This window comes from Miscanthus floridulus, chromosome 17 (assembly GCF_019320115.1).
Source record: "Miscanthus floridulus cultivar M001 chromosome 17, ASM1932011v1, whole genome shotgun sequence".
Taxonomy (NCBI): domain Eukaryota; kingdom Viridiplantae; phylum Streptophyta; class Magnoliopsida; order Poales; family Poaceae; genus Miscanthus; species Miscanthus floridulus.
The window spans coordinates 46,758,886-46,770,668 of record NC_089596.1 but is presented as its reverse complement, the minus strand read 5'-3'; the positions used below and the strand labels follow the sequence as shown (position 1 = coordinate 46,770,668).

At 46.7% G+C, this 11,783-nt stretch overlaps 2 protein-coding genes across 5 annotated transcripts; both read left to right on the top strand.

The window, feature by feature from the left end:
• The first annotated feature begins 920 nt into the window (after positions 1-920).
• On the top strand, positions 921-4,839 carry LOC136517589 (cyclin-A1-4-like). 2 transcript variants are annotated; one of them, XM_066511199.1, is made up of 11 exons: positions 921-1,146; positions 1,925-2,282; positions 2,376-2,509; positions 3,182-3,274; positions 3,373-3,506; positions 3,602-3,677; positions 3,751-3,827; positions 3,899-3,932; positions 4,003-4,152; positions 4,287-4,421; positions 4,515-4,839. In XM_066511199.1, the coding sequence occupies exons 1-11, from the start codon at positions 970-972 to the stop codon at positions 4,584-4,586; spliced, it is 1,440 nt and encodes a 479-aa protein (XP_066367296.1). In that variant the 5' UTR covers positions 921-969; the 3' UTR covers positions 4,587-4,839. The 2 variants fall into 2 exon arrangements, with proteins under 2 accessions (XP_066367296.1, XP_066367295.1); XM_066511198.1 differs by having other exon boundaries at positions 4,284-4,421.
• LOC136517588 (serine/threonine-protein kinase RHS3-like) lies at positions 4,592-9,443 on the top strand. 3 transcript variants are annotated; one of them, XM_066511197.1, is made up of 3 exons: positions 4,592-4,719; positions 7,167-7,261; positions 7,518-9,443. In XM_066511197.1, exon 3 carries the CDS (start codon positions 7,556-7,558, stop codon positions 9,254-9,256), a length of 1,701 nt encoding a protein of 566 aa, XP_066367294.1. In that variant the 5' UTR covers positions 4,592-4,719; positions 7,167-7,261; positions 7,518-7,555; the 3' UTR covers positions 9,257-9,443. The 3 variants fall into 3 exon arrangements, with proteins under 3 accessions (XP_066367294.1, XP_066367292.1, XP_066367293.1); XM_066511195.1 differs by lacking the exon at positions 4,592-4,719 and having other exon boundaries at positions 7,066-7,261; XM_066511196.1 differs by lacking the exon at positions 4,592-4,719 and having other exon boundaries at positions 7,066-7,261; positions 7,512-9,443.
• Positions 9,444-11,783: the final 2,340 nt, after the last annotated feature.

Sequence of the window (11,783 nt, the reverse complement as noted above, 5' to 3'; positions counted from 1 at the left end):
CATTGTTAGACACTATATTTTAACCGTGCCGTGCCGTGCCATGTAGTGCCCTCTTACCGACATCTTGGCACATGCACGACACTACGGTCTCTTAGCCGTGCCGTGTCATGCCGATGGGCATGGCTGCCCACTGTGCTGACCCATGCTAGTTGAGCGCCACCTTTTAACGTCATTAACCCCATGTTGCCTTGCTCCATCGTGTTGTCACAGCGCAGATGCACCACCACCGTGTGGATGTGCCGCCGCCGTAGATGCACCACCGGCCATGCGTCAATGCGCCCCAGTTGCGTGTAGTCACCGCTGCTGCAAATGAGCCGCACTCCGCTGCTGTCGTGCGTAGATGCACCGCGCTTCGCGCAGAGGCCCTTGGGCCTCGGCCTCGGGCCTATGTTTCCCACCCCCTTCACACCGTGCTGAGGAAAGGAAAGGAGAGGTGGAGGAAGTTAGGGTTTGGGGAGGTAGAGGTGCTTATATACTTCATACTTTAGATCTAGCGGCTCATGTTCAGCAGATGTTCATCCAACGGTACAAAATATCTCGAGACGCATAGGGTTGCCTCAAAAATCATGTTGCGCCCATGCTAACCCTAAGGGCCGAAGTCGTGGCCTAAGCATGGCACTATGCTCATGCCCATGCTGGCACTCCAACTATGGCTTAGTCCATGTCATGTTCGGGCTTGCTTTTTTTTTGGGTCGTGCCCGTACCGGCCCATTAGGCCTGACCCATTTGACCATCTATATAGTCCAAGATAAACGAAAGTGGTATATAGGGTAAAAAATGTTAAAGGATGATAGATACGAGATGTTGAAAAAATTTAATGGTAAGGAATAAAGAAAATTTTCAGTGACAAATAAGTAATTTTCTCATACTTTTTTCCCAAACAAATTGTGGGGCTCAGTATCAAACCGCGGCCGTTCAGAACTTCGGCACCGACTCTGCGCGCCCACTCCACCGCACGGCTCTCCCGCAATGTCGTGCTGGGCAGCAGGGCGCGGCTCCTCGGCGTCGGCCATGGCGGAGAACGCCGGCGCGCGGGGCGCCAAGGAGGCGGTGGCGCGGTCCGGCAAGCGCGTCGCCCTCGGGAACCTCACCAACGTCTTTCGCGGCGGCTGGAGGTCCGGCGCGGCGAATTTCGCGTCCGATGCGGTACGGCTCCTCCTTGCGCGCTCGCACGATCGGGGTTGGGGCGTTATCTGATCGATTCGTTCCGGGAGGTTCGACGCTTGTGTTCTCGTTGGTAGGAGGGGGCCACGCCACGCGTAGGAATTTGCCATGGGTTTTGGTACAGCCGTACAGGGAGCATCTGTTGATCAATTCAATTACTTCAGTTTGGTGTGGCATTTCTAGGGTTTATGCCGTTTTTCCTTCTTCTCGATCTAGTTGATCTAATTAGTAATAACGGCCCATGTTAATCCCGCATTTTCTCGATCATTGTAACAACATTTGCTGACGTCTTGTGGAGATATTGATTTTCCTTCTCTTTTTTATTCGGCTGCCTTCTTCGATGAGATACTGGTTCTGTTCCACGGGTCTTAAGACAGTATTGTATTTCGTGGTGTCGTAAGACTTAACACTTCAGGTTTTTCAAAGTTTTTGGGGGCTGCTGGGTATTTCAGAGATACTGGTGTTTCATGCGCATTGCACAGTTTCGAATCTTCTGTTGGTAATATATCGTTTCTCTCGTGAAGTTTATATGCTTACGTAGTTCTCTGTTTTATCATTGTAATCTTCCAATTGAACAACTTCAATAAACAACTTTAAAGTTTCCTCTTACTACAGAATTGCACAGTTTCGAACCGTCTGTTGGTAATATATTGTTTCTCTCGTGAAGTTTATATGCTTATGTAGTTCTCTGTTTTTATCATTGTAATCGTTCCAATTGAACAGCTTCAATAAACAACCTTAAAGTTTCCTGTTACTACAGAAATTGAGTTCTACCAAACCAGTTGATGTTAAGAAGGGATCCTTTGCTTGCCTGCACAATATGAACACAGAACGGGGTTCTAGCAGAAGGCTGGCCTCTGACCAATTTGATCAGGCAGTATCAGTTCTTCAGAAGAACACATCTCTTCCTTCTGTGCCAGACGTTGTATCAACAGGTTGCAGCTCACCTGGCCTGGCTCAAGATTGTTCGGTCTCCATGGAGGATGCTATGTCAACATGCAACTCAACAGAAATCTCTGATCTTGATTGCCTCAATGATGACGACCCCTCAATGGCAGCTTCTTTGCATTGGTGGGCCAGTGATAGACTTCATTTCTCTGATAGTATGGATGTTGCAGGTTTGTTTGCTTATCAAAGTGGGGCAGTTCTGGTTAGAATTTTTGTGCAATGCTAATACATTTTGGGTTTACAGGACTTGTTTATTGTCGCAGAATTCAACTGGAGGAAACATAGTCCTAATCCTCTGAAAGCTGACAATATAATTGATCTTGACTACAACTATAAGGATCCATGGCTTTCTACAACTCTTGCCTGTGAAATTTACGAGAGCTTGCGAGAGGCTGAGGTGATAGATTTTTGCTCATGCTCTTGCCTTTGATATATATGTGTATACTGAGCATCAAGTAATAGCTGGAGTGCTAATATCAACAACTGTCTGAAAATTAAGTACACGTTTGTGCTCAGGTTGTTATATGGTTGGAATGCAAACACCCGAAGAATTCGAATAGAAGCATTTTCAAATTCATTTCCTTTGAACAAAACATGCAATTCTTAGTGTTCTACAAAGTGTTAGCCTCAGCAGTTCAAACTCACACCTCTGTACAATGGCTGGATTTGTTTGTCATTATGATTCATGCAACTGAAGGGCGGGCCTGGTGCAAGCGGTAGAGTCTTACCGCCTGTGACCGGAAGGTCCCGGGTTCGAGTCGTAGTCTCCTCGCATTGCACAGGCGAGGTTAAGGCTTGCCACTGACACCCTTCCCCAGACCCTGCACAGAGCGGAAGCTCTCTGCACTGGGTACGCCCTTTTTTTTATGATTCATGCAACTCTACATTCCATTTAACAGTTTCTTGATGTAAAAAAATTGGTGGTGTTGTACTGCAGGACATTATATTGTTTGCACATAATATCCCACTTTGATGAAGCTTGTGTTCGGTTACTCCTAGTTATCCACTTACTTGCCTCCTTCTTGGGGCAATTGCTGCCCGCATTTACCCTGTTGTAATGTTCTTGCAGACTAGGAAAATGCCTTCAACGAACTTTTTGGAAACCACTCAGACAGATATGAGCAAAACCATGAGGGCGATGTTAATAGACTGGCTTGTAGAAGTAAGCATTTCCTCTTAGAAAGGGATACATGTTTTTACAGCTAAATGAACCAATAGTGACCCTCTTGATGTTTGCCATATTGCCTTTTCTCAATTCAGGTCACAGAAGAATATCGTCTTGTTCCTGAAACCTTATACCTCACCGTCAATTACATTGACCGCTATCTTTCTGTCAAAGAGATCAGTCGGTACAGACTGCAATTAGTTGGTGTTGCCTGCTTGCTTATAGCTGCGTAAGATCCATTTAGTTCATTCTAGTCTATTTCTATTTTCCTATATTTTCTGTGCTCTGTTCTGATATTATGCTGTAAATATATTCAAATTTCAGGAAGTATGAAGAAATATGCCCACTTCAGGTAGAAGAGCTCTGTTATGTTACCGACTATTCATACACTAAGGAAGAGGTTCATGTCTCAGCACACTCTTTTCTTTTCCTTATTATTTCTTAGTTTCATCTTCTAACACATAGTTTAACAGGTTTTGCAAATGGAAGCTTCTGTTCTGAATAACTTGAAGTTTGAGATGACAGTACCTACAGCAAGATGTTTCTTAAGGTAGTATTATTGGTTTCTGTAATAACGATCATGGACATACTGATACTAAATACTTTTGTTCATGTTAATAGGAGATTTGTACGTACTGCTCAAGTTCTTGACAAGGTACACTTTTAACTGTTTTGCAGTTCCTACCAATTCTATGTGCTGGTTGATTTTTTTTTTCTTTCTGCAGGGCTCAACTCTGCATCTCGAGTTCTTAGCCAACTACATTTGTGAGCTGTCACTTCTGGACTACAGCTTACTTTGCTATTTACCTTCATTGGTAGCTGCCTCTTCTGTTTTCTTGGCGAAGTATATCCTTATGCCAATAAAGAACCCATGGGTATATGTCCCCAACCTTATCTTTTATGAATCTTTATTGTTAAACTCGACGTTTGCATTCTTCACCCCCAAAAAATAAACAAACCTTGATGCTTGCATTATCTAACATTTGCATTTATGCTTGATCAAAAGCAGAATTCCTCACTTTCTTACTACACGCGATATACACCATCTGAGTTGCGTGGTTGTGTAAGGGTACTGCACCAGCTCTTCCGTTTGGGCCCTGGAAGCAATCTTCCTGCAATTAGAGAAAAGTACAGTCAGCATAAGGTGAGCCTTGTATACATAATGTGATTGCTGATGAGAATCATTACTTTGGTACCTACACTGATGCTAAATGCCCTACCCTCTATCTGCTCACAGTACAAATTTGTAGCAAAGAAGTACTGCCCACCGTCAATCCCTACTAAGTTCTTCCAGGATCTGACAAGTTAGAAGCCAAGATTACATCTAGTTACCCAATGAAACCTTCCTGAGGCACTTAGTGTGACATTGATTTGTACAGATAGCTTTGCATGCAAGGCATGCAGAGGCCTTGCATTTAGCAGATAAACAGGTTCACTAAACTGTAAGTATATTCACTTTCTTGTGGCAATGTTGTTTCAGTGTTGTGCTTTCTTCCTGCATCGTCTTATACTTTTCTGTTGTGGTCTTCTCCCTCTGTTGTGGTCTTATACTTTTCTGTTGGCTAAAGATAAAGTGGACTCATTCTCTCATTGCTATCTACGTGTTGCTTCTTTATTCTGAACATTCTGCTCTGGAACCTGACAAATGTATTATCAGGCATCAGAACAGTAGAGTCTGAGTCAATTTTTGCTATTGGGAATAAGTGGGGAGGTAACTGTGGAAAGCAACCGATCAGGTTATCTTTGCTAGTTCAAAAATTATTTAAGGGTTTGCTTTAATATTTGTATTTTTACTGATAATTATGTTAACTAGATCTTCAGGGTCTTGGACACATGGATGGGAAGAAAAAATAGTAATAGAAAAATGTGCCTTTTGGTTTGCAAACTTGTATATTAGCAGTACATGTCATTTGGGTATCTAAAGTCTAAACTTAAGTTTGTGTTGTCTAAATCACTCTAATCTACACATACCTACCTAAATTTGGATTTTGAGTGGTACAGTTTGGGCATAGAATAGATCTACATCTTGTTTAGGTTTGTTTAGTGAACTCTAGAAAAATATACTTGTTAGCAGTGGAAGTTTAATTTTGATAATTGTGAAAAAAATGAACATGAAAATTGTTGAAATGATGTTTTGGATGGAACTAGTCATGTAAAACACAATTTTAAGAGAGAAAATAGCTGTTCTTTTTTTTATTGCATCTCTTATAAGTTATTTTATGAGAGTGCCTTGGAATTAATTTAGGATAAAAGAGCACCGTTGGAGCATATTACCTAAAATTTGAACTCCTATGTTTCTTTAGGGATAGTGGAGAGGGGTTGTCTCCTTTATTTAGGAGACAGTAGGTTGTTTTTAAGATCTCATAAAATTATAATTATAGCTCTAGGAGATGTACTGCAGCTTACAACACTTCCATCTCCTCTAATGCTATTTTCTAGGTAAAAAAAAATCAACCCATCGGTAAAGATAGGTCTAGGACATTTCTTCTTAAAATAGAAAGTAATCTTCTCATGCAGGTCGAGAAAACCCTCGAACTCCTGTCTCACTCATACACAACGGCACCGTTGCCATGTAAGAACCGAGGCTGGTTCTTCGACCTATGCTTTAAGACCGGTGCTACCCAAATCTCATATTTCATCCGTACAAAGCGGCATCGTTACACTCTATGAGAACCAAGGCTGGTCCACTGGTCCTTAGACCTATGATTTAGGACCGGTGCTTTAGCCTGGGATAGGCAAGGGGATTTTTTTAACCTCGTCTTACATTCACTCCTACAGGGAGTATGAGTGCTATTAGAGCCCATCTAACCAACTTAGCTAGATGTCCATTCATCTATTTCTTTAGGTATAGGAGATTGGATATCATATCCGTTGAAAATGCTTTTATGTTGTAAAATCTGAACAAGCCAAGATAAAGGGTGAGTTTTTTTTCTTGAATATGCAAAAGATTTGCGTATCATTGTAATTAAGAAGAAGAGTTTAATCGGACAAACGACACGCTTCTGATGCGTGCTAGCTGATCTTACAGCTATGACTGGACCTTCCTAGCAAACTGTTACATAGCAAACTGTTACAAACTTCGATATTACATAAATGGTATACAATCGAACTAAGAGCACCGCAGCAACCTATGGAGCTGGGCGTCTCTGCTGCTGGCTGCGTGACCCTCCTCCACCATCCGAGAAGAGCACTCTTCTACCAGCCCTGCTGTTGGTCGCTGGGAACAGCTCGTCCAGAGCTGCCACGCGGCTCGGCGTCAAGTTCCTTGCGAATATGGCATCATATACTCCCTTAGACGCAGAAGAAACTAGAGCTGCCGGCGGCACAATGCCCATCCTCTACATGAGGAGTACCTCGCCCCGCTTGGAGGTTGGTATGTGCGCCAGCGGCTGTGCGGCAATCCGTCTGCTGGTTGCCGCCTTTGGGCACAATCTAAGCATATCTCTCCGACTTCTAGATTCTAGACCAGAGAAAAATGGGTTGGATTGTTGTAGTTTGCTTGATAAAGGGTGAGTACGACTTTCACGAGTACATAGGTTCGGACGAGAATGAAGAGTACGTAGTATGGTGTGTGTTGACTCTCTGTATCTTTCTTCTCCTCTAAGAGGACTGCCATGAGACAACACCACCTCTTAGGCTCCTGGGAAAAGAAAGCTAGACCGACCATGGTGATCACGTGAGCACAACACCTCTCTCCCGTCCCGCTAAATTTAGCCATGCATGGCTTCATCGTCTACTTGCCCTCCATCCCACGGATGTCTCGCAACCCCACGAATCCAAGCCCATGTTTGCAAAGCAATTTTCACTCTTTACCTCTCCCACCAAAGCGATCCTCTCGTTTTGGTGCAAGCCGATCGACTGCGTACCTCAATTTTCTTGGATCATGTAGGTTTTGCTCAGAGCAATGTCAGGGCACATAAGACCTTCTGTCAATTTCTCTGATCATTTGCCGCTCAAAGGATTCATCAAGATTTTACTCATCAGGTCTGTGTTTACTGCGTGGTCAGTGCAAACTATTGATGTGTGATTCGTTTTTGTTTGCTTGGGGTTAGATGATGATCAATGGGGGTAGGTACCAAATCCTTATATAATTTGAAAAAGACCCTGTCAATATATCATCTACCTATATATAATAATGTAATATATATAGATTCAGCTTAAGGATGAACAGGAGGAAGATTTGTGTAACACAATGCAAGGCTGTTGAAGTGTTGATACTTTGCCATGTGTGAAGTTTCAGATAGATTGAGCTAGCTGCTTCCCATCACGGAGCACGGCATGGACTTCAGCCCTCAAAGAAAGAGCGCCGAACGCAATCCCGGCATCTTCGAACACGATGACAGTGATGATGACTTCAGATCTGAATCCACCGCCTCTAAGCCGTCTGCGCATTCGCACGACAGCAACAAATCCAAGCCCAAGACGAGCCATGGCGGTTCAACCCACGCGACGACGACGCCGTTGCCGCCCCAAAGTAGCTCCGAACTGATAGGTGCCTCCGTCCTTGCTGCGGCGACGGCGACGGCGACGGCGGGCAATAATAATGCTGAAGCCACCAGCGTGGACAGCGGCGGGCCGAGGAGCAACAGCATGGAGAGCAGCAGCAGCGGCAGCACCGCCTCGGGCACCACGCCAGCCAACGTCCGGCGGCACACCGGCGGCGACACCCGGTGGGACGCCATCCAGCTGGCCACGTCCCAGGAAGCGTCGCTGAACCTGGGCCACTTCCGGCTGCTCAAGCGCCTGGGCTACGGCGACATCGGCAGCGTGTACCTGGTGGAGCTCCGCGCCACGCCGGCCTTCTTCGCCATGAAGGTGATGGACAAGGCGTCCATCATCAGCCGGAACAAGATGGCCCGCGCGCAGACGGAGCGCGAGATCCTCGGCCTCCTGGACCACCCATTCCTCCCCACGCTCTACACGCACTTCGAGACCGACAAGTTCTACTGCCTCGTCATGGAGTACTGCAGCGGTGGCAACCTCCACTCGCTCCGCCAGAAGCAGCCCGGCAAACACTTCACCGAGCCCGCCGCCAGGTTCTACGTCGCCGAGGTGCTGCTGGCCATGGAGTACCTGCACATGCTGGGGATCGTGTACAGGGACCTCAAGCCGGAGAACGTGCTGGTCCGGGAGGACGGCCACATCATGCTCTCCGACTTTGACCTGTCGCTGCGCTGCACCGTGTGCCCGACGCTGGTCAAGTCGTCGTCGGTGCACTCCACCGGGAGCGGCGGCGGAGGAGGCGGGGGAGGAGGAGGAGGAGGCGGCAGCAGCGTCGGCAGAGGAGTGGACGTCGCGGACGGCGACTTCATCACCGCCAACCAGGGGTGCATCCAGCCGTCGTCCTTCTTCCCGCGCATCCTGCCCCGGCGCAGCCGGAAGCCGTCCAAGAGCGAGCTGGGGCTCAGCGGCCCGCCCGCGGTGGAGTTCAACGCGGAGCCGACGGACGCGCGCTCCATGTCGTTCGTCGGCACGCACGAGTACCTGGCGCCGGAGATCATCCGCGGCGAGGGCCACGGCAGCGCGGTGGACTGGTGGACGCTGGGCATCTTCCTCTACGAGCTGCTGCACGGATCCACGCCCTTCAAGGGCGCCGGCAACCGCGCCACGCTGTGCAACGTCATCGAACAGCCGCTGCGGTTCCCCTCCGACGGCGCCGCCGGGGGCCCGGCGGTCAGCTCCGTCGCCAGGGACCTCATCCGCGGCCTGCTCGTCAAAGACCCACAGAAGAGGATCGCCTTCACCAGAGGCGCCACGGAGATCAAGCAGCACCCGTTCTTCGAGGGTGTCAACTGGGCGCTGGTCAGGAGCATGACCCCGCCGTCGGTGCCGGACCCGGTGGACTTCCGGCAGTACGGAGCCTCCAAGGAGAAGAAGGCGTCCGACAGCAGTACAACGGCGGCCGTGGAGGCGGCGCCGGCTGGTCCCGTCGGAAAGCAAAACTCCGGCGAGTCTTACACGGATTTCGAGCATTTCTAGGACGTAATGTCGACATACTACATATTCTTACGACTTATTATTATAACCATATATATACAAGATTAGATTACCTTGATCGAGGTGTGCCAACTTCTAACTTGTGATATACATACAATATCATGCATTGATCTTGTAATACAATTGTTCCATGTACCATTTGACTGCAAACTAAATTTTGTAAATTTAGCCACGCACCTTGTCATTTACCATTCTCAGCATTGCAGACAAAAATATTAAAGTTGACATTCTAATAGCATGCATAATAAATGAATCCTGGCATTTTGATTAAGAACAAAATTGTCTTTTAAGGATTAATATAAGGTAGTCACGCATCCTGATCAGAACCATCCTTTTCTTTTTCTTCCGTTATCCTCTTTGTATGTAAATATTCCTTTGCAGCCTTTTTGTTTACAGCTGCGATAAGAAAAGTCCTTTTTGTATGGGGCCGCCTAGAGCCAAGGACAAAGGTTAAAATAAGACACTGCGCCGAACCTCTTCAAAAATTTTAAAAGAAAAAAATAAATCATTATATATTGCCACTCAAAATCAAAACTAGATCAAGGATGTTAACTTGCAGCACTGTGGTTTCACTGCGCAACATTTTATTGAGTAGTACGTGATAACATGGCGTATGGTACATGGTGTAAATTTGTGTCCACATGTTCCTGATGAGATCTCTTGGAAGCTCTCCGCTGATGGTAAATATTCTGCAAACTCAGCTTAGAAAGCTCAATTCTTAGGGTCAACAACAACCAACTTTAGCACACTTATTTGGAAAGTTTCGACACCACCTAAATGCAATTTTTTTGATGGCTCACTACCCAAAATAGATTTTGGACGTCGGATAGGCCGTTCCAGTGAGGCGGCGGTGAGCTCTGTCCACGTGCATGCCGCGGCGGCGGCGATGGCACGGCGGTGAGCGGCCGTGTTCCGGCGCCGTTAGGGCGGTAGCGTCTAAATGGTCACCGACGTGAGTTCCTACGACCCACAGAGGTGACAAGACGAGAGATAGAAAGAATGAAAAGGCTCGAGCTTGCGTTGGCCACGACGAGCTTGGAGCTCGGCGGCGCTCCGACGAGGCCACCAGCGACGAAAACAGCAATGCGCCCTTACCTAGACTTGAAGGGCTTGGCAAAGGGGGTGGAGATTGTAGCGTGGAGCAAGGCGAAGCTGTTGGCACGCTCGATTGGAAAATGGTGCGACGACGGTAGCGCTATGCGGTGGCGAAGCTAGCGGCGGCAATGGCGAGCTCGGCGTCGCCTTTGTGGATGCGAGAGCAAGCGAGGGATAGGAAATGAGCGAGAGAGAGAGAGCAGACGGGCGCATCGTGGCGGTGTTGAAGCCCTCCCCGGCCAGACTAGTGGGGCCCACGCTGGCGTACGGCCGCCATATGGCGAGCGCGACCTGATGGCGGTCGACCACCACCGGCCCGATCTGAATCGGCATGAGTCGTTTCAGTTCGACTGAAACCGCCTTCTTCCTCACTCTCTATCTCTCAAACCAGCGTGATTCAGCGAAAACCGTAATAATCAAAGTTGTAGAGCTTCATGAGTACTCCAACTTTGCTTAAATGAGTTTGGTCTGGATCGGCCTAGTTAACAAACTACAGCGCGTCAAACATGGGTACATTGAAACTGTAAATCACTCCTAGACTTAGAAAATTTTCAAAGTGTTAGAACAGTATTTTCTTGCTACATATGCACTATTTTAGAGCAAGTTAGGAGCTGAATTAGACCATGACCCAAAAATAAAAGTTGTTACGCTAGTTGAGTTCTACAACTTTTCTTTAGGGTGCACATCCATACAAAGTCTCTAGGGTATAGTTCAACTTAGGTCAAACATGCAACTTGAAAATGGTAGCTTACACTATAATCATGACTTAGAGGCCAAATTGATCCAAGTTATGAATACCAAAGTTGTTCCATGTGACATTCTAAACATGTTTAAGGTACTCCTAGGGTCCCACAAGCATTTCACACATTAATCACATGTAAACCCTAGCCTAGGTATAAATTTAAGAGACATCACAAGTGATATAAACAAGGTAGTGAAGATAGAATTTGACATGTTCATGCTCATGAATGCTCAATGATGCTTGTGCTCATGAAATGCCAATGCCAAGTGCATGCTTAACACCAGGGTGTTACTGCCCCTCCCCCCTTATAGAAATCTCGTCCCGAGATTAGAAAGACCTATCAATCCTTGTAGAAAGTGGGGTAGGCGTCACGCAGAAAATCGTCCATTTCCCATGTTGCATCTTGCTCACTATGGTTGTTCCACACCACTTTATAGAACTTAACCACCTTACTTCTAGTCACTCTCTCCATTTCTTCTATCACCCGGATAGGTTTTTCTTCATATGTCAAATCGGACTGGATCTTGACACTAGTGGGTTCAATAGCTTCTTCGGGTACACGAAGACATTTCTTTAATTGAGAGACGTGGAAAACATTGAAGATGGCGCTCATCTCCGGCAGTAGTTGGAGTCTATAAGCTACTGGTCCAAATTGCTCAATAATTTTGTATG

Coding starts and splice junctions, on each gene's coding strand:
- LOC136517589 (XM_066511198.1), top strand. CDS start 970: ATGTCGTGCTGGGCAGCAGGGCGCGGCTCCTCGGCGTCGGCCATGGCG. Junction 2,283..2,375: donor TGATAGTATGGATGTTGCAG/GTTTGTTTGCTT, acceptor TTATTGTCGCAG/AATTCAACTGGAGGAAACAT. Junction 3,828..3,898: donor ACAGCAAGATGTTTCTTAAG/GTAGTATTATTG, acceptor TCATGTTAATAG/GAGATTTGTACGTACTGCTC.
- LOC136517588 (XM_066511197.1), top strand. CDS start 7,556: ATGGACTTCAGCCCTCAAAGAAAGAGCGCCGAACGCAATCCCGGCATC.